The sequence below is a fragment of the Ambystoma mexicanum genome, chromosome 3q (genome assembly GCF_040938575.1).
Source record: "Ambystoma mexicanum isolate Mex_15411 chromosome 3q, UKY_AmexF1_1, whole genome shotgun sequence".
NCBI lineage: Eukaryota > Metazoa > Chordata > Amphibia > Caudata > Ambystomatidae > Ambystoma > Ambystoma mexicanum.
Window position 1 is genome coordinate 779397309 of NC_090926.1, and position 27725 is coordinate 779425033.

Here is a 27725-nt window from a genome sequence, read left to right on the forward strand (position 1 = left end):
GAACTGCCATTTGGCTTCTATTTCAAAGGAACTCAAACTGTCTCAAAAACGTACAGTTTTGTATTGAAGTGTATTGGTATATAATATTAAGTTGCCTTCCTCTAGTGAAATGTTTTCTAAATGATTGTGTAATAAATTACTAAGTGTTTTTGTGTCTTCTTGAACCATTGTAATTGAAAGTTCTCTATGTAACTACTTGTACTGCTCACATTCACTCTTGGTATAAGCCTGGCTGCTCAGCTCATTACCTAAAACGGTGTGGTACAGATTTATACCAAAAGTTGGTTTGGCTAACACCTGTAGTCCTAATTGTGTGTAGTGGTCCCAGAGGGTAATGCCTGCAATTCTGCCTAACAGTGGCTAGTCAGGACGTTCATGCCCCAAGATTGATCAGGAGTTTTCATCTACGAAACCCTCAAAAGCCAGGCACTGAGACAGGGCATTACGGGGGCGGGTGGGTACTGTCAGGTTCTCATTTAGCATTCCACACAGAAGGAGGCGCTGGGTTAAGCAGAATAGCGCTTGGCACAGGAAGGCAGAAAACTGTTAGTTTATTTAAGGGACCATGGGGCAAGACCATTTCTTCCTTAACTTTTCCTTTCAGGAAATTGGAGTAGTCCCAATCCAAGATGTCAGGACTCTGTTTGGATTGCTGAGCTATGGGCTATGGAGGTGCAGAGGCTGCCAGTCCTCTTTTGCTGTCTTCCATCTGATTCATACAAAAACTGCAGGACTCCGTGGAGCGGCTGCAGAGTCAGGATGCAGAGTCTTAGTGTCTTTGGGCTCTGCGAAATCGAGGAAACAATCGCGGCTAGATATCAGGAAATATTGGAAACGTGTGTTATACCAACAAGTTGAACGGACGAGAGGTCGATCTTGCAGTGCACGTCCAACCTCCCTGCATTGCTGTGACCGTCTATGGAAGTAACCAACATGGTCACCTCCACGTGTCCGTTTACACGAAAATGAACAAAGGCATTCTCCGATTCATCAAGAGAAGCACTCTTAGAGGAGGAGTTTGAGCAACGTATACATGGAGCGGAAGCAAGACTGTACCCCCAGAATAGGTAGCTGCGCACGCAGACATTTCCTACGCACAGCACGTAGAAGAGAATACACAACACCCAAAACGATGTGACTCTATCCAGATTATCACGACAAAAGGAAATACGCTTACAGAGTCCCATGTGGATATGCTTCTGGACTTAAACACCGACTTGGAAGCTGCGCATATAGACCTTATCAACGTGCTGTCTGTCGGAGTAGAATTTCAGGCCCTGGAACACCCTGATGCTAAACCAAGAAACCTGAGGAGCGGAAATACGCAGATACAGCGGGCTATAGTCGATAATCAGGACTTCATTTTTGACTCAGACCAACAACGCTCAAAAGCACAGAGAAAGATGACATTTAGCTTGAATGAACAAGATAACGATCAGATACCCCTGACCGCTAACAAAGAGTAACATGTCCTTGAAACATAAAGCAATATTGGGAAACAGCTGTGGCATAAAAACTATGCACGAGAAATCAAGTCGGAATCCATTATGCCACCAAGCAATCAGTTACCTTTTACAGGGACAGTGCCACTATCACTAGCTATCACAGAAATCGAAACACTCATGACCAATCATGAGAAAAGGAGCAAAGTCTTCGGTGAGTTATGTAACTTAAAGAACATGGATAAACAAATGACTTCAATGCCGCTTAACTCAAGAACCACAATTAAGCTGTAGACAGATTTGCATAACCACACAAAACAGCCGGAGTCCGGGGCCCATCTATTGGAGTCAACAAATTCTTAAGGATGGGACCCTCAAACTGAGGCGCATAAAATAGTAGATGAAATGCAGGACAACAAATGTTACTGCGATGCAGTTCGAAGATGCCAACGAGATCCAATTCGGACCACAACGATTGATCTGCAGAACATGCTTATAGCAACGTTATCACAACCAATGATTCCATTCTTAAAATTACAAGAATTCAATATAGAGTCACTTAAGGATCAGGCGACCTTGCTGGCCCTTATTCATTCGAAGCAAATCCATATTGAGGCCTTCATGGATAGAATGCAAGATCGTTTAAACCTAGAAGCCAAAGCGTGCTTGTCCTGGCAGACTCGATTATTTGAAATTGCAAGGAATGATCGGGCGGAAAAAACACTGCCCTCATAGCAATGATGCACGCAGCTAATCCGAAAAAGGATCCAATGACTATGAGGTGAAGTGCCAACAATAATGGAAATGACAATTTCAACATTTGATGGATCAGCACAAAGACAGTGAGATGTCCAACAACGAAAAATCAAATGAGGAACAAAGACCTCAAAGCAATCCTGGAGAAATGAGGTTACCGATTTCTGAGCAACTCAACAAGCTAATTTCTAGCACAAAAACATCTAGCCCTAAAGCGAAAGACAAAGAGGCAAAGCAATCTGTTAATATCAGGGAAACACAAAAAGAGAGACATTCGAAATGTTTACGCCAAAGAACAATAATAACTCGAAAAAACAAACGGGAACCAGCTAAAAAAAAAAAAATGACAAAAAAGAGAAACTGGTCAAGAGCCTTTTTGAGAAACTTCTCTATACCACAGATGAAGATAATGAAACCCCAACCAAAAAAGGACATCTTCTCGGACCAAAGAAAGGAAAGAGGATGTGAGAGCCGACTATAGTGATAGCCAAACAAAAACTCAATGATTAGAAGTGATTCAAACGGAGGAACAAGTGTTACAGGAAATGATGATGAACCTGTCAGTACATATGGGTGAGGAACAGGAGTCTCATTGACCTGTCGACAGATATGAATGATTCCTCTCTAATAATCATCGACCAATATGAGGAAGGTTTCTCGTTACAGACCGTAATCATCGAACTCTCTTGCGAAGATATTTCCGACACCAATCTGGATATCACATCTCACGAACCATCGACAAGCATAGGCTTAACAAATAAGGAGTCACGATAAGGGACTCTACAAGCCCGCACAGAGTCTGAAGAAATGAGGAGAAGAATCAGTCAAGAGATGGCAGAAGTGAAACCAAATTGAAATTACCCACATTTATCATCCCGCAGAGACAGAAACACAAACAGAATGAAATTGGAAAGACTTGAAATGCGAAATGATGGTCTGATATTAAACAGGACCAACATTTTACGACTGCTTCAGGTCATCCCCCAACTCAAATCCATACGATCGGACGATATAAAACAGGTCCAATTTATAGATGACCAAATACTAGACATAGTATGGATTGAATTCCACTCTAGAAAAACAATGAAACTTATGTCGGAAATGGAAAAGCAGTTGTACCAACTATGATTTGCATGTGCTGAAGATGGAGAGAAAAGCTTCAGAGAAGCCTGGACTCGGAAATCTTTAAACAAGAACACCTAGATAATCTAGTGCACTCGAATGTCACCCACAGCAATGAAGCAAAGGAGGCAGCTAGAAATGCAAAATTCCTCATCAAGATCCCACAGAAATGAGAGTCGATACGACATGGCAAAATCAAGAATCACCAAGCACTTCTTCTGGAGGGATATAAATAATAAAACCAATGTGAGGAAGACAGACAATAATCGGCCACAATAAAAACTATCTAGTCATGAGAAGGATCTTGCGACATTATGCTCATGGAACTCGAGAGGACATACCCACCTCTTTCAACAGAATACGCATGACCGTGCCAAGTTTCAGATAATATGTCTCAAGAGACTTGGATATCCGTCCAACCGTTTTGTGACGAAAACATCACATACATGGATCCAGCGTAATAAAGGCCTTTGACAAAGTAGATGCAAACCGAAAAGTGTTGGAATCGAACAACTTGAACCCATGGGAACTAGCTGACCAGCTTACAGTACCCCATTCAGATCCTTGAAGGAGAAACTGACCAAAAGATCGCCACACAGAAGAAAAAGTTGCGTATCATGAAACACTATTGGAACCCCATTGCAATAAATGGTGAAACCTTTATAGACATTTTTCTGCTATTGACCAAGCAAGTCAGAAATTCTGTCAGATAGTTTACATCATAGGTGGTGATCTGAACCTCCACCTGTTTGACCCTACTGGAATTAGATACGATCGTTGTCAATTACCGTCAAGAGTTCAAAGGTGGACGAAAGAAATAGCTAATAGAAGAACAAGTTACTTTCTTACCTGGTAACGTTCTTTCGATGGATGTTCCTCTGTCGTATTCCACATCTAGGACAGTAATCACCACAGCTGTGCTGCCTCTGAAATTCTTTCGGCATAGGCGTCCTGAGTCGATGACGTTGATACGGTGTCCTCGAGGGTCGACATCACCGGATATTATATCTAGGACGCACGTCGCCCGTAGCCTCAGTTGTCGTTTTTTCCCCAAACGTGTGGCACCAATCTCTTGCCAGTATGGCTGCAGAAAGCCTTGCGGAAACGTAAGCTGCAATCGCATAAGACATTCTGTAGAGGGGCAGGCTGGGAGGGTGCATTGTGGAATACGTTGGAGGAACATCCAATAGAAAGAATGTTACCAGGTAAGAAAGTAACTTGTTCTTCAAGGGGATTGTGTCCACCGACGTATTCCACATCTATGACAAGACTCCCAAAACAGTACCAACGTCTGGAGGTGGGAAAAAGAATGTAGAATTTTAGAATCCCCAATCAAATTGCAGACTAGAGGACTGCCTTAACAAATCTTGCCCATGGATAGAGTCCAGGGAGTAGTGTTTTACAAAAGTATGGCCAGAGGCCCATGTGGCTGCTTCACAAATATTATGAATGGGAACACCCCTCTGCAGAGCAGTAGAGGCAGCCACACTCCTAGTCGAATGAACCCATAAGCCTACTGGATGGTCCTTACCCGCCAAACGGTAACATTCAGAGATCGTCAAAATGATCCATCTGGACAAGGTCTGCTCGGAAACAGCTTGACCTAAATGCCTTCTAGCGTATCCTACAAATAGCTGATCGTCCACTCTGACCCGGGACATCCATGACAGATAGAAGCTCAAAGCTCTCCTAGGATCCAACCAATGGAGCCTCTCCTCTTCCTTACCAGGATGCGGAGGAGGATAGAACGCTGGAAGAATTACCTTCTGGCTCAAATGAAATTCCGACACAACCTTCGGAAGAAAAGAAGGACAAACCATAAGGACAACCCTGTCCTTATGGAACACCGTGAAAGGTGGCTTGGTGGAAAGTGCCTGCAACTCACTCACTCCGCAACTAATATTACAGTCTTAAAGGTCAACAGTCTCAATGGACAAGAATGCAAGTGCTCAAACAGAGCTCCCATTTTGAATTTTAGAACTAGGTTCAAATCCCATCCCGGCACCTGGAAAGGTGACAGTGGAAACACATGTTAGCCCTTTTAGAAACTGAGCAATCAAAGGAATCTTAAAATAAGAACACTCCTCAGACGAGCGCTTAAATATTGACAGCGCCGCCAGGTAACCCTTGATGGCACCCACTTGCAGGCCCTTGTGAGCTAATGAAAGCAAAAAAAGACAGAACCACAGGAATTGAACACTGAAAAGGATCCACATTCTGAACCTTGCACCAGTCGCAGAACTTTCTCAAACAGCAACGGTACAGGGATGTTGTTGCTGGCCTCCTGGCCGATATCAACACCTCCATCACGTCCTCAGGGAGGTCCCAATCCTTGTACCTCAACCTTTCAGATACCAATCATGAGGGTTGAGAGATTTGACCTCTGGATGGAGATTCCCGACCCCCCCCCCCTCCCATGAGAGCAGATCGTCTCGATAGGGAAGACTGTGTGGAGGGCAGATGGACATGTGGAGAAGGTCCGGGTACCACGCTCTCCTAGCCCATGGTGGAGCAATGAGGATCATTCTGAAACCGAACCTCCGTAACCTCTGCAACACTTGCGGCATGACGGGGACAGGAGAAAACGCGTACAGCAGTGGGAAGGACCACTCCACTACGAACCGGTCCCCTAAGGCTTCTCTTAGAGGAAATTCCCGCAAACAGAATCTTTCGCACTTCCGGTTGACACTGGTGGTGAAGAGATCCACTTGTTGGGTTCCCCAAAGGGCGAAGATCTCCAAAAGAACTTCCTGAGCCAGCTCCCACTTGTGAGAGACCGTGCTCTGCCTGCTCAGAGCATCCGCCGCTGCGTTTCGTCGCCGGCCAGATGAACTGCTGCAATCAACATTTCCTGCTGGATGGCCCAGAACCAGAGCTGCATCGCCTCTCTGCACAGTGGGAGTGACCCTGCCCCCCCTTTTTTGTTTAGTTAGTGCATGGCCACTGTATTGTCTGTCATAATCAAGACATTCTTCCCCCGCACAGACGGCAGAAAAGCCTTCAGGGCTAGCCTGACAGCTCGCAGCTCTAACAGATTGATGTGGAGTCTGGACTCCGATGGAGACCAACGACCGCTGACTGTCAACTCGTTGGCATGAGCTCCCCATCCTGTGAGGGATGCATCCATCATGATCGTCAACTCCGGCCAGGGTAGCCAAAATGGTGCTCCCTTCATCAGATTGCCTTCGTCAGCCCACCACAGAAGATCCTGGGCGACCGCGGGCAGCAGCTGAACGGGATCCGACATCCTGCCGGAGGACTGGCGACCACTGCATCTTGAGAGTCCACTGCAGAGATCTCATCCGCAGCCTGGCCTCCGGCCCCAACAGAATGCAGGATGCCATGAGGCTGAGCAACCGCAAGACCTCGAACGCCGGGAGACCCTGGGCATGTTGAAACTTGTCCACCATCTGCAGAATATGATGAGCCCTCACCTGAGGAGGCGAACACTACCCCAAGGATGTGTTGAGCACTGCTCCGATGTACTTGGAGCTGCTGGGTAGGTGTCAAGTGGGACTTCTTTAAGTTGAGGGAGAAGCCCAGCTTGTGAAGGGAGTGGCAGGTGACGGACAGATGATCCAGGGCTTGCTCGGGAGAGCGCGCCCTGATCAACCAATCATCCAGGTAAGGGTAGACGTGAATCCCCCCTTTCCTGAGATACATTGCCACCACCACCATTAGCTTGGTGAAGACCCTCGGGGCAGAGGTCAATACGAACAGCAGGACCCGAAACTGAAAATGCGAGTCACCAACCACGAATCTCAGGTACTTCCTGTGCTTGGGATGAATCGGCACATGAAAGCATCCTTGAGGTCGAGGGACACCAACCAGTCCTGAAGTTGAAGGTCCTGAAGACTTGAGAAAGAGTAACCATCTTGAATTTGTCCTTCCTGAGGAGCTTGTCAAACCACGCAAGTCCTCGATGGGTCTCAATCCCCTGTCTTTTTTCGGGATCAAAAAATATGGGGAATACCATTCCTTGTTCCTCTCCGCTACAAGCACCAGTTCAAAGGCGCCTTTCTCCAGCGGGGATAGGATTTCTTGCGCAAGGAGCGGATCCAGACTCTTCAAAGAGAGCTTCCCTGGTGGATTGTCGTGAGGCCTCTGCCGGAAAGGAAGACCTTAGCAGTGGGCTATGATCTCCAGAACCCACACATCTGAAGTAATGGCACGCCATTATACAAGTACCTTGTTTTCCACCTCTGGTACTCCTGGCCCCTTTGACTGGCAGCTCCCCTCGATCTACCAAAGTAGAGTAGTATCGAAAGGAACCTCCCCCTCCACTGCTGTCCTCTAGGACGAAAAGGCAGAGGTTGACATACTGCAGCGCTCAATGACTTCGCTGCAGCTTTGGAGGTCTGCAACCTCTCAAGGCTCTCGTCAGCCTTGCTGCCAAAAAGATGGACACCCTCAAAAGGCATGTTGAGAAGCCAGGACTGCACATCAGGAGCAAACCGCGACCCCTGCAACCACGCAAACCTGCGCATCCCGGTGCTCGCCGCCATGGACCGGCTGACACAGTCTGCCACGTCCAGACCCGACTGAACAGTTTCACACATGCCATCCTTGCCATCCTGCACGAGAGCTAGAAAGCCATCCCGTTCCTCCCCTTCGGGAATATGTTCAGCCGCCAAAGATACACAATTCCACAGAGTGTGAGTGAATCTTGCTAAGGCACAAACGGAGTTGGCTGCCTTTAAAGCCATACCCCCCAGATGAAAATACTTTCTTCGCCCAACCATCAAAGCGCTTGTCGCCCCTATCCGGAGGGATGGTAGGGTACGCAGCCTGCTTCGCTGGGGTCGTAGCCGCCTGCACCACCAAACTCTCTGGAGTGGGGTGCGTAGACAAGTAGCAGGGTCACCACGGCTGGACGGTATTTTTTCAGAAGCGACTTACCCACTGCCAGGAGACTCTACGGAGCAGTCCAAGCCGCCACCACCCATCTTTGTAAGGCCATATGAAATGTCAGCAGCGGGTCAGTGGACCACCCCAAGTACTCAGTTACCCTTGACATGAGACGCCTGTACGAGGACTCAGCATGTGTGCTAGGCTCAGGCCTGCCAAAATCAACCTCCGGAGAGGTGTCCAGACCACTGGTGTCATGTAAAGACTGACGTAGGTCTTCCATCTGGCTGTGACCAGACAACAGGTCATCAGGAACCTCAGGAGGCAAAACCCTCTCCTCATCCAACCCTTCTTCCACCTCTGAGATGTCGTCCAAAGGCTGGAATAAATCAAGCATGGCGGGATGACCAGAGAAGGGCTCAAAAATAGGCCTTACTGACTTGCAGAGGGCCTTCCTCAGAGTTTCCACCGCACTCTGGGAAACCTCCGGCAAATTCTGAGAGAGTGAGAGTGAGAGAGATAGAGACTCGACGGACATGGTGCCGACAACGCTGATGCCTTCTTTGAAGGCCTCACAGGCTCCGAGGGCATCGAGGACCTGGACCTGGCACGGCTATTGCGATCAACCTTGTCCGATTGGGACCTCGTCGGCTCCAGATTATCGCACCGACCGCCCGAGCCCGAAGGCGTGCGAGCAGTGGCCCTAGCTCGTTCCTTGCCGGCTTCTCTCGAACACGCGGACGGAACAGTCGAAAATCGCCATCATCTCCTTGCGGAACGTGTCCCATTCCGCCGGTGATGAATGCTTGTTGGGACAAGCCACCCGCCGTCTGGCGGAGCACTCTGACGAGGACAGGGAGGGGGAAGGTGACCGGTGGCGGCACTTCCTTGAGAGCCTAGAAGAGGCAGAGGAATGGCGGGACCTACTCCTCGACAGAGACCCCCTGGACGTATGCCGACTCGGAGAGTCGCCCCTCGAGTCGTCGGTCGAAAGCCCAGCGGATTTCGATTTACGGGGTTTAGAAACCCTACCTACCGTTAACTTCTTCCACTCCCGCAAGGCCTTTCAAAGTCGGGGACTGGCAGTCATTGCAGTCGTGGCTCCCGCCAAGGCAAGAGACGCAGACGTCGTGCGGGTCCATAATGGACACTTTAGCACCGAAGTCCCAACACTTTTTGAAGCCCGACTTTGGGGTAGAAGACGACAAAGACATATTCTCAAACTTTCACAAACTAAGTAGAAGAATCAAGCGCGCTGAGATTCTGAGGCAAACACGTTTGTGGAAAAAACGGAACTGGGCTACGGGCGCCGTGCGTCCTAGATATAAAAGCAGGTCACGTCTACCCTCGACGGAGGCCCTCGAAGACAGCGTATCAACGTCATTGACGCAGGCCGCCTACGCCGAAAAAAAATTCTGAGGCAGCACAGCTGTGGTGGAATACGTCGGAGGACACAATCCCCCTCGAAAATTGTCCCTTGTTTCCAGCCCGTTGAACTACAGCGATAACAGATTACAACTATATCTCACCTGGAATAAAAGAAAAATTTAAAAAAACTGAAAACATCCATTCCTCCAACAGCAGCCATCATATTCTCACAGCATCATGGACGTGTTTAGCGCCAACCACAAGTAAAGTCAGACTCCCAGCTTTAGAAATCAACAGCGGAATGAATAGACTGCGAATTAACCAACAACAAATGGGAAATCTAATAAAAAACCTTTGCAAATACACACCTCAAAGGGATTGAGAAAATGAATTATGACTGGATGCTTCGACTATTTCACCAACCAGTTAAACACTTTGATAAAACAATAAAGAAACCGTTTCATTGCTACAATCCCCAAACAGTGGGGGAAAAAAAGTCACTCCGCAAGAAATTAAAAGCATTATCAAAAGGGACCAGTGAAGAAAAATTCAAACTTCGGAAACCTGAAGAACAGTGTTATACAAACTGGCTAAAAACCACAAGACTAATGCTAAAGCAACACGACGCATAAAACAGATAGAAGCTCTAGAAATATAAACTCACAAGAATTATGGAATTTTTTTTTAATCCGCAATCAAATCGATGTGACCAGATGTTCAGAAGGCCTCGGGATAAAATGTTTTACTGATCTATACAAAAGAAGGACCCAACTGAGAGATGGCCCATGGGTCAAGGAAATGACAAAATGGTCAATAGACTGGAAACAACACCATATTTTGATTGCAATAAACAATCTGAACTTGTCTCATGCCCCTGGCCCGGACAGGCTTTCAAATGCTATTATCGAACGCAACTCAGAGCTGCGGGCAGAGCTTTGCACCCAAATATTCATTTTAATCGCAGAAACCAATAACATCCCTAAAACCTGTTAAGTGGCAGTGCTCATACCCATCTTCAAGCATGATGATGGGAAGGCCTTTGGCAATGACTGGCCTATAGCACTTCTGGATTTGATGGGGAAGATTTTTGCGTCATTCCTGTTAGACAAACTAACTACTTGGGTTAAGAACACAAAAAGACAGTATGCAAGACAGAGAGTGTTTATTAAACCCTGACCTGCAGCTTGCTTTTGATATGGTTAATAGACAAGCGCTGTGGGACAAATTGGCACTATGGAGATACCCACAAGACATTTTAGAACCCATAAAACAACTTTATTACAACACAACCATTAAAATCGGAATGTCAAAGTACAGAGTTGTTACTAGCCCGATTGAAACCTGAAACAGGCTGAAACAGGGATGCCCCCTCACGGCTACCCTTTATACACGTCAGACATTGGGGAATCTACCCATGCGCCGACTACTAATCCACCAAAATGTAATTCCATCTCCCTCCCATGCATGATGTATGCAGATGACATCGTCATGCTCAACAAAACACAGAGGGCTCCAAATAAGCCTTAATAAGTTGGAAGCCTATATGAAACTTAATAAATTAAAGATCAATATGCAAAAAACAAAAATCATGACTCCAACCTGTCCATCTACAAATAAACCTAAAACACCATCCCTCTTTCTTGAAGGGAAAAAAATTACTACAAGTCAAAACAATCAAATATCTTGCCATTTGGCTCAATCAGTCAAGAATATAAAAAGAATGGGCAGACCAACTTAAATCCAAGGCGCACTCTTTAGCCAGTCAAGGTCTACTCATACACCGTACATTTTGGAAATTTTCCATGAAGCATGTAATATTCTACAGACAGAAAGCGGTGGCAATATTGACCTACGGAAGTGAAGCAATGATCAAATTAGAGGGGTCAATAGGGCAACAACTGGAAGAAATATTCTGGAGAAAAGTTCCGACATTACCTCAGTCATAACCTAAGCAGCGTATCCGCTATGAAATCCCCACCCAATCCTTAGAGTCAATTGTAATTTGAAAACATCTTGATCTGTATAGGAAAGTGATGAGCAATGACTGTATACCGGCAATTGAAATATTGCGAGATAAACCCAAATCCAGTAATGAGACAGCGCTAAAGGCATGGAAAAGAGATGCAGAAAAAAAACTGCAGGATGCAACCATATCCATTGAAATGCTAATACAATATTCTCAAAATGCAAAAAAACGTATCCTGCAAAACGACTGGATTACGACGGTACATCGTAAAGCACAATACCAATTGGATCTACCCTGCTAACTTGAGATAAAAGCGATCAACCATCTCCCAAGATACCTCATGATCTTTCCAGACCAACGGACACGAGACACACAGATGGAACCAGTAGAAAGATGGGCCCAGATTTTGCTGGCCAATAATAATAAACTTGTGTTTACGATCATTCAATTTTGGAACAATATCATGAAGAACAATGACAAAAGTACATGAAAAATAGATATCATTGGATGCTGTCTGACCAGAAACGAACTATGAAAATGGAATTCAGTTATATTTGTATTTTGATGTACATAAATAAAAGTTTTGAAATAAGCTATATCATTTTAATAAAAAATTTAATAGAATTGAAGTACAATGATTGGCTAAAGATTCTAAACTGCCTTTCATTCGAGTCAAGTCCAAGGAAAGTCACAGCTACATGAGGCTCCAGTGAAAATTAAGACCAACTGTAGTGGCAAGGAAGTAAGAAGAACAAGTTACTTACCCCTGGTAACATTCTTTCAACTGGATGTTCCTCCAACGTATTCCTCATCTTTGACATGTAGTGTCCACAGCTCGCCTGCTTCGGAAAGTTTTCAGCAAAGGCGCTCTGCATCGATGGCGTCGGGTCGATGTCCCTCAAAGGACTCTGTCGAGGGTGACGTCATTGGATATTATAAGTAGCACGCACGGAGCCCTTTGCCTCAGTTCTGGTTTTGTCCCCCCCCCTCCTCATGTGGCAGAAGTGGCCACAAATCGGGCCTGACCGTACTCAGCCTTGATGGAACGAAAGCTGGAATAGCATGGGAAATTCTACAGAAGGGTAGGCTGGGAGGGCGATGAGGAATACGTTGGAATACGTTGGAGGAATATCCAGTCGAAAGAACGTTACCCGGGGTAAGTAACTTGTTCTTCGAATCGACTGTGTCCTCCAACATATTCCTCATCTTTGACAGACTCCCAAAGCAGTATCCATGAGTGGAGGAGGGTGAAGAATTTTGTAAAGTTGAAATTAAAGCGCAGAGTAATGCACTGCCTTACCAAATGCCACAACCTGAGCATGTTATCCAGGGAATAATGCTTAGTAAACATGTGTATCGAAGGCTTTTAGGGAGAATTCTCAGAAATGTGCTAATTCCCTCCACCTTAGAGACCCCCAGCAACTTTGCTGGACTTTGAGGACTTGTTTTTTCCCTGGAGAGAGTGTGAGCCTTTTTTCCACTCTCTCATGTATTTTGATGTGTGTTTAACTCTTGTGTTGTTTGATTATGGAGTTTTAGATAACTCCATAGGCCTCATCTTTTTGTTGTGTCACACAGCACCTTTTCTCTGGGATGAACTACTGTTTAAATTGACTTTACTAGTCTTTTTAAATTCATAGACCCAGCCCACACTATCTTCCTATAGAGTGCTGGAGGGGTTACCTGGTATCCCTTATGTCTAAACACTCTTGTAGCTGTCCAAAGCTACCCTTTCCTATTGAAATGGCTGGTGGCAGTGGTTTTATAACCAACTACCATGGTTTTTCCCGACCGGGAACACCGGTAGCTAAAAATCGGGGCCGCCATGTTTTTCAATATGGCGCCCAAGACCCCTCTGTAAAAACAGACTCTTGTCCTCTTTTTTTCACTGTTTCTTTGTGGAAAGGTCTTTCTGGTGTTTAACTCTGCACGCCAAACCAGGTCCCTTTGTTCATGAGCCTTTGGCGAGCTTCATGACTGAAGTCCGCCCATGGCGTCTGAGTGTCTGGGGTGGGCAGGAAGTGAGGCAAGTTTCTGAAACTCCCTGTGCTTGGTCTCTTAGGAGACCCAAATGCACTCTGGCGTGATTGGCTGGCTGACAAGGACGGCCACCCTGCTGGGTGAGTGACAGCTAGGCTGGAATGAATGGGAGAAAACTGTTTAAAAGGCGAGTCTTCAGGACTGGAAGGCAGAGTCGACCACTGGAACGAAAGAACCGAAGATAAGCTGGAAGAGGACGGCTGCTGCAACCGCTGGACCGTTGGTTTGCCCGGTAAAGTCCTGCTGCAATTCCAAATTGCCAGATCTCCATTCGACAGAGAAGCTCCTTCAAGGACGACTTCTTCCTTTGAGTTGGTGGGACCAATCAACTCAGCATTCTAGGAGCATTCTAGGAGCTGATTAAGGTTAACCAGGGAGAAGGACACCAGTTTGTGTCTGGAAGCCACAGCTACTTGAGCTGACGTGACGCCATTTTGTTTGCTCCAATGACAATCCTGTGCAGTGCAGAAGTCCCCAGGAGTCCCGCAACGTCCTCCCTCTTGGCCCCACAACTGAGGCTCAGGAACAGAGATCTGCAGGAACTGCCAGGAACCAACGTCTTCAGCTACATCGTTTCGCTTCACTTTAAGGTACTCTGCCATCCAGTTGAGAGATCCCAACTCTTGCGGTGAAAGTTTGTGAAACTTTCCCAACTTGCATGCTTAATCAGCTTGTGACCCAGCATATCATTCGCTTTCATCTAAACTACTTCTAAAAACTTTACAAAGACTTCTGCATCTGTACCAGAACTGTGCTGTCCTATCCAAGAACACTAGATTATTGACTTTGGCCTGGCCTATTGAATTGAACTGACCCTCCTGGTACATTGAACCTTTGCATTATCTGAAAGAAGTGTTTTCTAACCACTTGTAGAAACCTCTGCCTTTTTATTCCTATTTAAAAGTATTGAAGTACCTTTTGGCTCCTTTTTCAGGGGAGCTCAAACTGTCCCTACAACGTAGAGTTTTGTGCTGTAGTATATTGGTGTTTAATTATTGAGTTGATTTCTACTAGTGAATGTTTTCCAAATGACTGTAAATAAATGTTTAAGTATTTTTTACTTGAGTGCAAGTGTCTACTTGAACCACTGTGATTGTGATACTTCTGTTTAACTTCTTCTACTGCTCACATTCCCTCTTGAGATAAGCCTGACTGCTCAGCTCGCTACCAAATGTGTGTGGTACAGACTTATACCAAAGGTTGGTTTTTGCTTACACCTGTAGTCCTAATTGTGTGTGGTGTTCCCGGAGGGTACTGCCTGCAATTCTGCCTAACAAAGGCCACGTTGCAGCATCACATATGTTTTTTATCGGGACAAACCGTTGCAGGACTGTCGACGTAGCCATACCTCTGGTTGAATGAGCACGTAAACCCTCCGGAGGGACCATGCCCGCCAAAGTGTAGCATTCAGAAATAGTGAGGATGATCAACCAAGACAAGGTCTTTTTAGACACAGCCTGTCCTAGTTTGTGCCCGGTATACCCCACAAAGAGCTGGTCATCGACTCTGACCTTGGACATTCTGGAAATATAAAAGCTGAAAGCTCCCCTAGGTTCCAACCTATGAATCCTTTCCTCTTCCTTACTAGTATGCAGAGGAGAATAGAAGGCAGGTAGCACAATTTTCAAACTTAAATGAAAGTCCGAAACTACTTTAGGTAGAAAGGAGGGAATGACTCAACACAACCCTGTCCTTGTGGAATACAGTAAAGGGGGGCTTGGAAAAGTGCCTGCAACTCGCTCACTCTATGTGCAGATGTAAGAACAACCAATAGAATAATCTTAAAGGTTAACAACCTCAATGGACAAGAGTGCAATGGTTCAAATTGAGCACCCATCAGAATCTTTAAGACCAAGTTAAGGTCACAAACTGGAACCACATTTGTGAGCCCTTTTAGAAATTGAGTAACCAAAGGAATCTTAAAATAAGAGCATTCCTCGAATGAGCGCTTAAAGATTGAGAGCGCTGCTAGGTAACATTTACAGGTTCCCACCTGAAGACCCTTGTGGGCTAAAGAAAACAAAAAGGATAGAACATCCTGAGTTGAACATGAAAAAGGATTAACATTCTTTTCTCTGCACCAGTTGCAAGAACTTATTTCACGGGCAACGGTACAGAGACTTTGTTGGCGGCCACCTGGCCGAAATTAACACCTCCATTACGTCATCCGGGAGGTCCCAATCCTTGTATCTCAACTTTTCAGAAACCATGCGTGAAGGTTGAGAGTCTTGACCTCTGGATAGAGAACCCAACCCTCCTCTCGCAAGAGAAGATCCTCTCTTTGGGGAAGACGCATCAGAGGTACCACAATCTCCTGGCCCAATCCGGTCCAACTAGTATAATGTGGGACCCGAACCATCTTAACCTCCTGAGAACTTTAGGAATGACAGGGACTGAGGAAACGCGTACACTAGCAGGAATTCCCAATCCACCACAAACGCGTCTATTTTTATTTTTTTGCAGTTTTAAAGTGCTCACACAGCCTGGGGGCATCGAGGCGCTTTTGCAGGAATATGTTTTAGTTGCATATTTATAAGGCGCTTAATACCCAGAGGTTTCTAAGCGCGGACCCAGGGATCGAACCAGTGTTGCTTTGTGGCGTCTTGTTTCCAAGGCGAGCACATTGCTGCTGTGCTATCCTTCCGGGTCTCCTAGAGCTCCTCTCAGAGGAAATTCCCTTGAGCAGTACTGCTCTCACTTCCGTTTGGCACCAGTCGCAAACAGATCTAGCTGCTGGGTTCCCCAAAGGGCGAAGACCTCTTGAAGAACTTCATGAGCTATTACCCACTCGTGAGAGACTGCGCTCTGCCTGCTCAAAGCGTCCACCGCCATGGTCTCCTCTCTGGCTAGGGAAATACCTTCTTAAATTGCCCAGAACCAGAGCAGCATTGCCTCTCTGCACAGTGGTAGTGACCCTACACCACATCTCCTGTTGAGGTAATGTATGGCCACCGTGTTGTCCGTCATTATCAGGACATTATTCCCCTGTACAGACGGCAGGAAAGCCTTCAGTGCTAACCTGATTGCTCTCAGCTCCAAAAGATTGATGTGGAGTTTGGACTCCGATGGAGACCAACAACCGCTGATGGTCACATCGTTGGCGTGAGCTCTCCACCCTGTGAGGGAAGTGTCCGTCACTACAGTTACCTCTGGCCATGGCTGCCAAAAAGGTTCTCCCTTCATGAGGTTTTCGTCGCAGGCCCAACACAGAAGATCCGATGAGACCCTGACCGGAACCTGAAGGCGATCCAACATCTTGCCTGAGAATTGGGACCATTGAGTCCAGAGCGCCCATTGAAGAGACCTCATTCTCAGACAGATGCCATGAGGCCAAGCAAACTCAAGAATTTGAAGGCCAGGAGACACTGGGCATTCTGAAATTTGGTTACCATCTGGAGAATGTTTCGATCCCTCACCTTGGGTGGCGAGCACTTCCCCAAGGACGAGTCTAAGACAGCCCCGATGTACTGGAGCTTTTGGGAAGGTGTCATATGGGGCTTCTTGAAATTGAGGGAGAAGCCCAGTCTGTGAAGGGAGTGACGGGTAACGCTGAGATGATCCAAGGCTTGTTCAAGAGAACGTGCCCTGATCAGCCAATCGTCCAGGTAGGGGTAGACGTGAATCCCCCCCCTCTCCTGAGATGTGCTACCACTACCACCATCATTTTGGTGAATACCCTTGGTGCGGAGGTCAACCCAAATGACAGGACTCGAAACTGATAGTGCGAGCCGCCAACGGCGGACCTCAGGTATTTCCTGTGCTTGAGATGAATCGGCACATGAATATAAGCATCCTGAAGATCCAAAGACACCAACCAATCCAGAAGTTGGAGGGCCTGAAGGATCTGGGAAAGAGTGACCATCTTGAATTTGTCCTTCCTGAGGAACTTGTTCAAGTATCTGAATGGGTCTCATTCCCGTCCTTTTTGGGAATCAAAAAATAAGGGGAGTACCAGCCCTTGTTCCTCTGCGCTACAGGCACTGGTTCTATAGTGCCTTTCTATAGCAGGGTTAATATTTCCTGTACAAGGAACGGATATGGAACCCTCAAAGAGTGTACCCCTGGTAGATTGCAGGCAGGCTGCCTAAGAAAAGGAAGGCAGTACCCGTGGGCTATTGTTTCCATAGCCCAAGCATCCGTAGTAATGGCTCGCCATTCTTCCAGATGCTGAGACAGCCGGCCACCCCACCCCCACCAGTGAGCTGTGACTTAAGGTCTCAGAGCGGTTTTGAAGCAGCAGTAACAGAGCCTGATGGCAAAGAGGCTGCTGCTTGAGCAGGCTTGGCACCTCAACCCTGTCCACCACAAACCTATGTTGGCCCCTTTGACTGGCCATTCCTGTCGCCCTTCCAAATGAGGAGTAGCAGCAAAAAGATCTACCCCTCCATTGCTGTCCGCTAGGATGAAAAGACTGAGGCTGCCGAACAGCGGTGCCCAAAGCTCTCATCAGCCTTGCTGCCAAAAAGGTGAGACGCGTCAAATAGCATGTTCAGAAGCCTAGCCTGCACATCCGGTGCAAAACCAGACTTCCGCAACCACGCAAATCAGAGTATTACGGTGCTCGTAGCCATGGACTTGCTGACACTCTCTGCAACATCCAACCCAGAGTAAAGGGATTTACACATGGCTTCCTTGCTGTCCTTAAGAGCTAGGCAGCGCTCCCTTTCGTCCCCTTCGGGAATATGCTCATCTGCCATAAATATGCACTCCCAGAGTGTAGGAAAATCTTGCAAAGGCACAAGAGGAGTTGGCCGCCTTCAACGCCACACTCCCAGCTGAAAATACCTTGCGTATCGATCCATCCACGCGCTTATCATACCTATCTGGAGGAATGGTAGGGTATGAGCTTGCTTCGAGGTAGCCGTGGCTGCCTGGACCACCAGACTCTCAGGAGTGGGGTGAGACAACAGACAGCGGGGTCGCTACTGGAGGGGTGGTATTTTCTTGTCAGAGACTTGTTCACCGCCGGATTAGTCTCTGGGGTTTAACAATTCTTGGCCACCCTGTACTGCAAAACCACATGAAATAGCAATATCAGAACTGTAGGAGGACCCTGATCCAAAATGTCTAACATCATCCTGATCATAGTGGGCAGTAGGCCTGGACCAGCCTACATACTCCACAACTCTCGACATAAGGCGTCTGGCCTGCTGAATTCCAGCTCAGGAGAAGTGTCTATACCACTTGCATTGTGCAAGGTATCAAAAAGATCCTGCATCCTACTCGCCTCCGAGAATAGGCATTTTGGTGCATTGGGGGTCCCAAACTGGAGACCAAAAGAAGCCTCACCCTCATCAGAATGCTCCTTCTCCTCAAACGGTGAGGGACTTAAAAAAGTATCTCTTTGGCAGAGGAGTAAACCTTTTCTCAGGTAACCCAGCCAGAGGCTTCGAAGTCCACAACTTCAACTTAGACACCGCCTTTTTAGGAGGATACACCGTCACCAGGGGCTGCGCTGGTAAATTTGGCAGTGACGGCGCTGATGGCATTAGCGTCGACAATACCTCCAAAGGCATTGAGTGTCTGATCGGCGTGGAGGACCCGACAGGCACCATCGACTGGCGTGGCGCCAATGGTTTCGATGGAGACTAAAACTGTGACCTAGCTTCACGTCTCGAGCTATCTTTAGAAACCTTGTCCAAACGAGGCCTCGAAAGCTCCCAATGAGGATGGCGCCATTTACCTGGGTTCGAGGGCGTGCGAGTATCCGGCCGACACCGTTCCCAGCTGGCTTCAACAGAAGGCGCGGATGGGGCCTTGCCCTGCTTTTCGAAAATGTTAAGCATTTCCACGTGGAAAGCTTCCCACTCACTGGGCATCGAATGTTTGACCGGGCAACTCACCCTCTCGGGGGTGCCACCTGACGAAGAGGAGGAAGGCGACCGGCGGTGCCTTCTCCTCGAGCTTTTCGATAAGGACGAGTGGCGGGAAGCATTCCTGGATCTTGAAGCTTGGCCTTCTTCCTCTGAGGAGAGTCACCTCTAGACTCATGGGTCGAAGGCCAAGCAGGTCTGGACTTATGGGGCTTGGACATCTTGCCTACCTTGAGCTTGCCCTTTCTTTCCGGCAAGGCCTTTTCAGTCATCGACTGCCACTTGTAACACATCTGTGTCATGGCCCCCACTGAGGCACCACAGGCAGACACAATGTGGATCTGTGATCGACATCTTGTTATCCACAGTCCCAGCATGTCTTGAACCCGGATCGAGGTGTCGTTGGAAGACAAAGACATATTGAAGAACTTCACAGCAAATACTAACAAGTACGAGAGGCACAGAGTTTCACAAAGCAAACACTTTTGTAGGAAAAACGGAACTGAGGCAACGGGCGCCATGTGTGCTACTTATAACATCCGATGAGGTCACCCTCGACGGAGGCCTTCGAGGGACATCGACCCGACGCCATCAACGCAGTGCACCCTCTGCCGAAAGATTTCTGAAGCAGCCGAGCTGGTGACACTACATATCAAAGATGAGCAATACGTTGGAAGGGACAATCCATTCGAAACAAGAAACAAGAACACCCAAGCCAAAGAGATCCAGTAAAAGAAGAAACAAATAAGTGACTGTTGAAATGTTTTTTAAATGCAAAACGACCACGTTATGTGTAAGTTCAAGACACTTTTCTCTCAATGAAATTGTCCTCTAAAGAAAAGAAGGAAACAAACTAGATACTTATTTCAATATGATTCTGTACCCATGTTGAGCGCGTAATAAGCAACTGTATATAGAACCTTTCACTATGGTGCATGTAATACAGAGAGTGCGTTGGACCATCTAAGCGAAGGTTAATGAAAGTCAGCTAAAGCAGCACACGCATAACCGCACATTAAGCATTCATTTTTTTGTCTTGCAGAATTTTAAAACACACGTTCGCTGAAAACAGAAGCGGGTGCTTTAGAGTAAAGCACCTTACGACATGACGCAATGTCGTCTATTTCGATTGGCAATTAATTGGTCGCATATTCCTCACCTAGCGAGCTGCGCAGCATCGTTCAGATGAAAGCTCTGAAAGAGGCGTCGGAGTCCAGGCATCAATGTTTATTTAGTTTATGGAGCAAAAGGAGCAGTTTGTTAGCGCGGGGCAGCGCGTATCATCAGAAGTGGACTGAAGTGATCTCTCAATTGAAGAAAGTGGTTAGTAAGCGACAGACAAGAATTTAGGTTGCAAGACAAGCTCTAAATAAGACAATCTGTAAGAGGAAATTGTAACCAGTTTCAGGAGAAGCAGTCAGAGTGTTCATAGTAGTTTTAAGTTTTCAGTTTATTTTTCTAAAGTAATTTTAAGAGCTTCATAAACATTTCAGAGAAGTGATAATAGGGAACCTGAGAAGAAAATATTGCAGGCATTCAAGGGAGTGCAGCTAAACTCCAATAGCAACTCAAGTATACTTTTGCTCAGCAAACAGTATGAAAAAGGTTTCAAATCAGTAGTGGAAGCCTCAAAAAATAATTGTAAAGGTTGTAGCAGAATTACACCTCTGAGGCAAGCAGATCCTGAGTAAATACATTTGCCAGAGAGTTACCTCTCCAAGCTTGGTGTAGAGGCAGACCGGTAACCAAGGGAACTAGAAATATTTTATGGGATATAGTGAGTTGTAACCAATAGATGCATTTGTTTGCAAGTATCCAGAAGGTGCAAAGTTCTGAAGAGGAGGCTTTCCTGAGGAGACCTGTCCTTTTTTTATTTTATCCACTTCCACTCTTCCCCCACCCCCCTGACTGGTCACCTCAGAATTTGTGATTTAAAGATGTCTGGGAGGATCGGACTAAGGGGTCTGGAGGCCTCATTGTCTGCTCCTGCAGGATTCAGAGCTTGGGAACTAAGACTATGCAAAGCATATTAATCCAAGCACATACAAGCCTATGAAAGACAATTACAGGTATGTAATATTTATCATTCACTATCACCACTGAAGAAATTCACTTGTTTAAAACTGCTTTTAAATCTTTTTCATAGATCAATATATAATAACTCAGGAAGCCAGAGGGAGAAACAAATCTCCTTAGCGCCAACAAACCTGCCAACTACATTACCTGTGTGCATATTTCAAGCTCTTGCTACTTTTGTTTTACATTTCTGTATTTGTACATGGCACAGAGCCCTTCACAGCAGCCTGAGAAAAGCAGCAATTTTTCGATATATATAACTAGGAAAGGGGGGGCGGAGAAGTAGGAAAGAAAAGAGGGACAAGGAGATAGGGAAAGGCTAGCACTCAGAATGCTGTCCTTCAGCCTATTCATAGGGAGTCTAAGCAGATCCACAAGCCTCAGAAATATGGTTATACATTAATGTAGTAGCATAGAGAGAGAAAGAGGCATTTGTGAAACTGACTCACAGAGTTGCTGCTTGACTAAACATATTTATCTGGTAGTTAATTTTAGAATGTGCATTTAACACCATATGGTGACTATGCCAGGCAGACAATGCTATTAATAGAGAATTTGAAGTCCAACCTCCTATTTGACAGTCAGAACCGAACAGCTTTGCAAATACATCTTTTATATGGCACAGTGTGTGGTCAAGACTGTTAGAACAGGAATGTCAAGGTACACACAACAGGGAGCCCGCAAAAGGAGTTTGGTAGCAAATGTCAAAAGCATTCAGAGGACTCACTAGAGGTTGTGAGACTGGAGTAGCTGGCAGTGGTCCAGGAGGTCTGTCAGGTGAGCCACGAACCACCAGTTGCTGGAGGTGATGCTGCAGGCAAACACAAAGGTTTAGCATGAATATACCATGTTTGAAAGTACCACAGAATGACCCATGACCCATCACCAAAGCAATCCACAACACTTTGTGCCTAAGCCTGAAGCTGCAATAGAAGGCCTTTAAAACGAGCAAGGGAGATTGCACATGCCAAATCTACCACCCCTCCCCCTGCATGTGTCATTGTGCACTGAAAATATATTTGAAAGTCCAGGATTGGGCAGGTTGCCAATGGCCAAAATCTATAGCAGGAAAGGGATTTTCTCCATTCGGCACACACATGTTCCTATGCTAACACTGCCTGAGTTCCCACAGTTCGAATGATGCTCATCTCATCCTTATTTCTTCCACCCCTCCCCAACACTCTAATTGCCTGAGGGATGCCACCACCAGTGACTCAGGGGTTCAGGCCCCAAATTAAGGTACAGCTCTATCTGAACCTCTTTCCTAGACCCAACACACTACCTGCATCTTGGTCCTTGCTCTAGAACCACCACTGACTCAGCCCTAAGCCTGCTACTCAGTCCGAGGACCCTCCTCCTGCACTTAGTACTGTTAGCCCACCACCCTCTCCAAGATAGCAATTCGACTCCACTCCTTCCTTTCACCTGCAACTCTATATAGGAGCTGCTCCACCTCCAACTCAGTATCCAACTAGCCGCTATATCCGAACCTCAGTCCTAAGCCTACTCACATGTGTAGAGTATGTTCCTATGTTCTACAATTAACAGCTCCACAAGCACCTTGGGTTCTAGACTCTTCCTTTCTGCTTAGGGGAGGTTTCCCATGCACTTGGGTCACGGACCTGCCATCTGAGGGATGGGTGGCAGGAATGGATGCAGGAAAAATGGGGGGAAGAAACACCTAGAGTTCAGTCCTAAATTACCCTATGTTAGGGCAGAATTCCATTTACTTATTTTTATCTCCAACCTATTTATTTGGTCAGAGGGAGTTCTACCAAAGTCACCCTGCCCGACAACCCTTTTTGAATATATGGTCCTAGTTTGCCCATAAGGCTCACAGGCCTTGGGTACCGTTTTTGCCCATTGCTGAATAGATCACCCCACTATGATTTTGAGATTCGGCTGATGGCAGTTGTAGCTTAGTTTTAGCTTCACCATGGGTTCAAGACGATTTATTTAATTGGTATTAGGGAGTTTTACAAAATTATACCAAAGGTAGGACTTGTGAAGACTCACACTTGGAACACAATTATCCAACTCTTAGTATAGGCCTGAATCACACAAGGTTTGTTGGTAGCAATAGCAAAGCAGCCAGACTTATTTTAGGAAGGATGAAGAGTGTAGGCAGTACACAGAACTTACGAGTATACACATAGCCCAAACAAACACAGACACACTAAAAGTGACAAACATAATGGTTTATTGCATATATACACTACGGTAATGATAATTCTTCAAGAAGGTAAGTACTATAATAATCAATAAGCACATAGAAGAACCAATGTAATATTCACAGTAAGTAAAACATGTTGGTATACTTGAATGGCAGTATGCAAACCCACAGGTAAGTAAAATACTTTTGTAATAAGTGTTTCAGGTAAAATTAATGAATCAAAGCAAGTAATACTTTGCAACAATTTCACTGAGGCCTAACGTTTTAATAATCCATCCCCATCTAGTTATGTGAGTCTCAGGATCAGATTGGACAAAACAGGCAAGGCACAATCTGTAGAAAGTTCAAATGTTCCAGAGGAAGTCTTCAGTAGCAGTGTTGTTGGGGAAAAGGTTTAAAGACTTCAGAGAAGGCTCCCTGGAGGCGCACAGGCATTCGGCCTGGGTGAATGTACATGATCTAACTACCAAACACACAAATCAGCACTACAGCAACACAGGAGCAGAAAAACAACTCTAGTTAAGTTCTACCATGAATCTCACAGGGAAGAAGATGCAGACCCGGTCACAAGATTCTTGGTCAGGCAGAAGAAAGAAGGGACACTGAAATGGATTTTGCAGCAGCAGTCAAGTGTAGAGTCTCCAGGCAACCGATTCTTCATGGTTCTGTGATTTTGGCACCCTTTTCAAAGCACCAGTGAAGAACGATTACAGCCTGGTTGACTCGTCTCACTTTTTCGGTCAACACTCTGGTGCAAGAACTTCAAGGAGTGGGATCTTGCCTCTGGAGGTCAGGAAGGAGTCCACCAAAGTTTCAGGAGGTTCGGAAGGCGATGCATTGCACAGTGGCCACATGTCCCAGGGTATTGGCGGTTTGTAGCCCGTGAAGGTCAGTTTGTCATGGGATGGCTCGAAATGCAGTTCGTCCCGAGACTGATTGGCCCCACCATTCTAAGGGAGGGGGATTTCCTTTTTAAGGCTCTCCCGACACTTGGAAGAGGTCAAAAGAGAGAAAATTGGACGGATATGGCACACCCTATTAATGTGGGTAATAGTGTATTGGATTATTGTCTAAGTAGGAAATTGAAGGACAATAGAAAATAGATATTAGGTGCAGAGGAGAGATAGGCAACCTTGACACCTAGGTTGCACAAAGTAATAAGAAACAAGATAAGTTCCCAATTAAGGAACTCACGTCCCCTGCACACTTTCCAATGTCTGGAAAACCAGACCAACAATTAGTTTGTTTTCTAAACAGTGTTTCTAACAATATCTTTTGAAACCTTTGCATTAAACCAAGCTCAAGAAGGTCAATTATTAAAGAAATCAACATTCAGGCAAAGTAGGTCACAAGAACCAAAATTCAGATTTATTCTTGATGTTGAAACTGTGGATGGCCCAAAGCGTTTCGAGTGGTACAATACTTCATCAGGGGCAAATCAAAAATTCTAAGGAAAGATATGTACAAAATGTACATTAGAGTGATATTTTCCATTAACGACAATTTTGCAAAACAAGTCGTTTCAACAAACTTCAACTGGTATATAGGCTAATTGAATGAGCATAATTAACACTAGATATCCAAAGTTCTGGGTTCATTGACACATAAAATAACATTTTTTAACTGGACAGCTACCATAATATTTCTATTAGAATAAAAGCAGTAGATCGGTGTCATGGGTTTACTTTATAAACTGTGCTGTGCACAAGGTGGACTATATGATCATGGAATAGCTATAACAAGTGTGGACGAAAGAGTAACAGCAGATAGAAGTGGCTCTAACCTTGTGAATTTAGTAAAATATCTTCAAGCAAAGTGGTAGTAGGTCCGGGAAGAGGATCCCAGGTAATCGATGTGACAGTACAAGATGAGTATTGTCAACGGACTCATATCTGTAAAAGAGGAGTGAGTATCAGAAGCTAGTAAGAGGGTGCAGGAAGAGAAAACTGAGGCTAAAACAATTAAAAATAAACTTACAACGGATGGCGATCTATCTGGACACTGAATAATCGTTTTAGCCATGGTATAGTTCCCAAGGTTCTTAGTGGTCCAAGGAGGTGGCTTGAAAAACCCAGATTGTAGCCAATAAAATGTTCAGCAGGTATCCACTGTCACTAAAAGAAATAACAATGGGAAGAGTGGAAAAAAAAGGTACAAATCTTAGCGGGAAAAAATTGGGAGCAGTGTAACTAAAGAGGTGAAGGACTTAGTGGGAAGGAGGTACTGCACAGAGAGGGCTCCTGAATTCCCTTGGGTAGGGAATATCATACCTGTTTAACAATAGCGCTGCAAATGAAGACCGGAGCCCAGAAGGAAAGCCGACACCATTTGAAACACCGTGCGTGTTTGTATTGTGTCCTAAGGCGTTACGTCATCACGCAGATGCGTGTGATGCGGCATACTCAAATTAGAGTATAATTAGAAGATATGCCATAAGCATTATCTGGGGAAGACATCACAATAGTGGAACTATTGTCACTGTCACAAAGTAAGTCATTGTTGCGGAAAAGTGTGAGGCAGAGTAACGGGTGGCCCGGGATGTTGATAACATGACACTCCACCATCACAGTCTCCACCGCAGTAAAAACGCTAGGAGTATACCTTGACTCCACTCTCTCTATGACACGACAAGTAAATGCCATAGCTTCCTCTGCTGCACTTACCACCAAGATAATTAACGCCATTAAACCCTTCCTATCCACAAAAAACTGCTTGGCCGTAGCCAGAGCCACAGTAGGCACCAAACTGGACTACTGCAATGCCCTCTTCTTGGGCACGTCGGCAAAAAACCTAAACAAAATGCAAGTCACACAAAACAACGCGCTAAGAGCAGCCCTAAGCATCCCTAAAAGGGAGCACATCTCCCAAGCCAGAAAAGAAGCCCACTGGCTTCCAGTAAAAGAACGCATACTATTCAAATCCATGGCCATCACACACAAATGCCTCTCCACCAAGGCCCCGCCCTATCTCTCTGAAAGAATCACCCTCAATACATCCACTAGACCCACCAGGTCTCACATGACCAACCAGACCTATGTACCCACCTTCAAAAGAAGCAAAGCCGGAGGGTCCAGCTTTCAACACTTAGCACCCAAAAACTGGAACGCACTCCCCACCGCTCTAAGGAACGAAAACTCATACCATGCCTTCCGCAGATTACTTAAAACCACGCTGTTTAACTAACCCCTCCTCCCCCGCCCCACTTATCCAACTGCTCTACCACAACTGTATGTAAACAATCACTACTGTATTAAAACTGCGTATATCATCTGCATGTATCTATATATACTCTATGTATATGCCTGTAACAAGTAAGACTACGTTCAGCGCCACGATGCCCCAGGGCAGATGTGCGCTATATAAATCCAAATAAATAAAGGGGTCGGTCAGCAGCAATTACACAGAAGGCATCTCCAATCGTCTGGAAGCGGCTGCAGACATCTCTCCACTTCCTACTCTTCCTTTCTTCAGTTCCAGTGGTCAGCTTGTCTTCAGGCTCAGGATCCATGCCTCTTATGCAGGTACCCATCCAATCAGCACCCATGCACCATTCAAACTGTGGGTGGTGGCTGTCCTTTTAGGACAGCCATCCTCCAAGTTAGAACTGTTCCAGGCAAACACAGCAGAAGACAGCAGAGTTTGTGTCCTCCCTTGCTTCTTATCCTTATTGGCACCTTGGCGTCTTCATAAAGTGATCCCACCAAAGACAGAAGTCAAACCAGAACCTCTGCCACTCTACACAGCAGAAGTAGTACCAAGAAAAGACAAGCCATCTTGAATTGTCAAATAAAGAAAGCGGTCATCTGTGATGAATCCATGGAGTCATCATGGATTCCCCAGCAGTAACCTCCTCCCATGTGGAAAGGGGACGGCAGCCGCTACCTGATCCTGACCCTGGGGGTGGCTATATGAGGGAGGATCACATGGGAGGAGACAACTACCAGGGGATGTAATGATTTCATTGTTTGAGACATAGTATCCCCCATGTGTCCATGGATACATACATGTTTCTAGACAATCCATATGAGAACCGAACAAATGCATAGGCAGACAATTTAATTTTGTACAAATAGTACACATATCCTCACATACATAGAATACAATATTACACAACAACAAGC

General features: G+C 45.9%; 1 protein-coding gene across 1 annotated transcript in view; it reads right to left on the reverse strand.

Moving 5' to 3' along the window:
• NUP85 (nucleoporin 85) overlaps window positions 1–27725 on the reverse strand; it is a 977524-nt gene that overhangs the window by 446564 nt on the left and 503235 nt on the right. The window contains exon 12 of the mRNA XM_069654821.1: window positions 22159–22242. Coding sequence (XP_069510922.1) covers window positions 22159–22242 — 84 coding nt within the window. The remainder of the gene's footprint in view (window positions 1–22158; window positions 22243–27725) is intronic.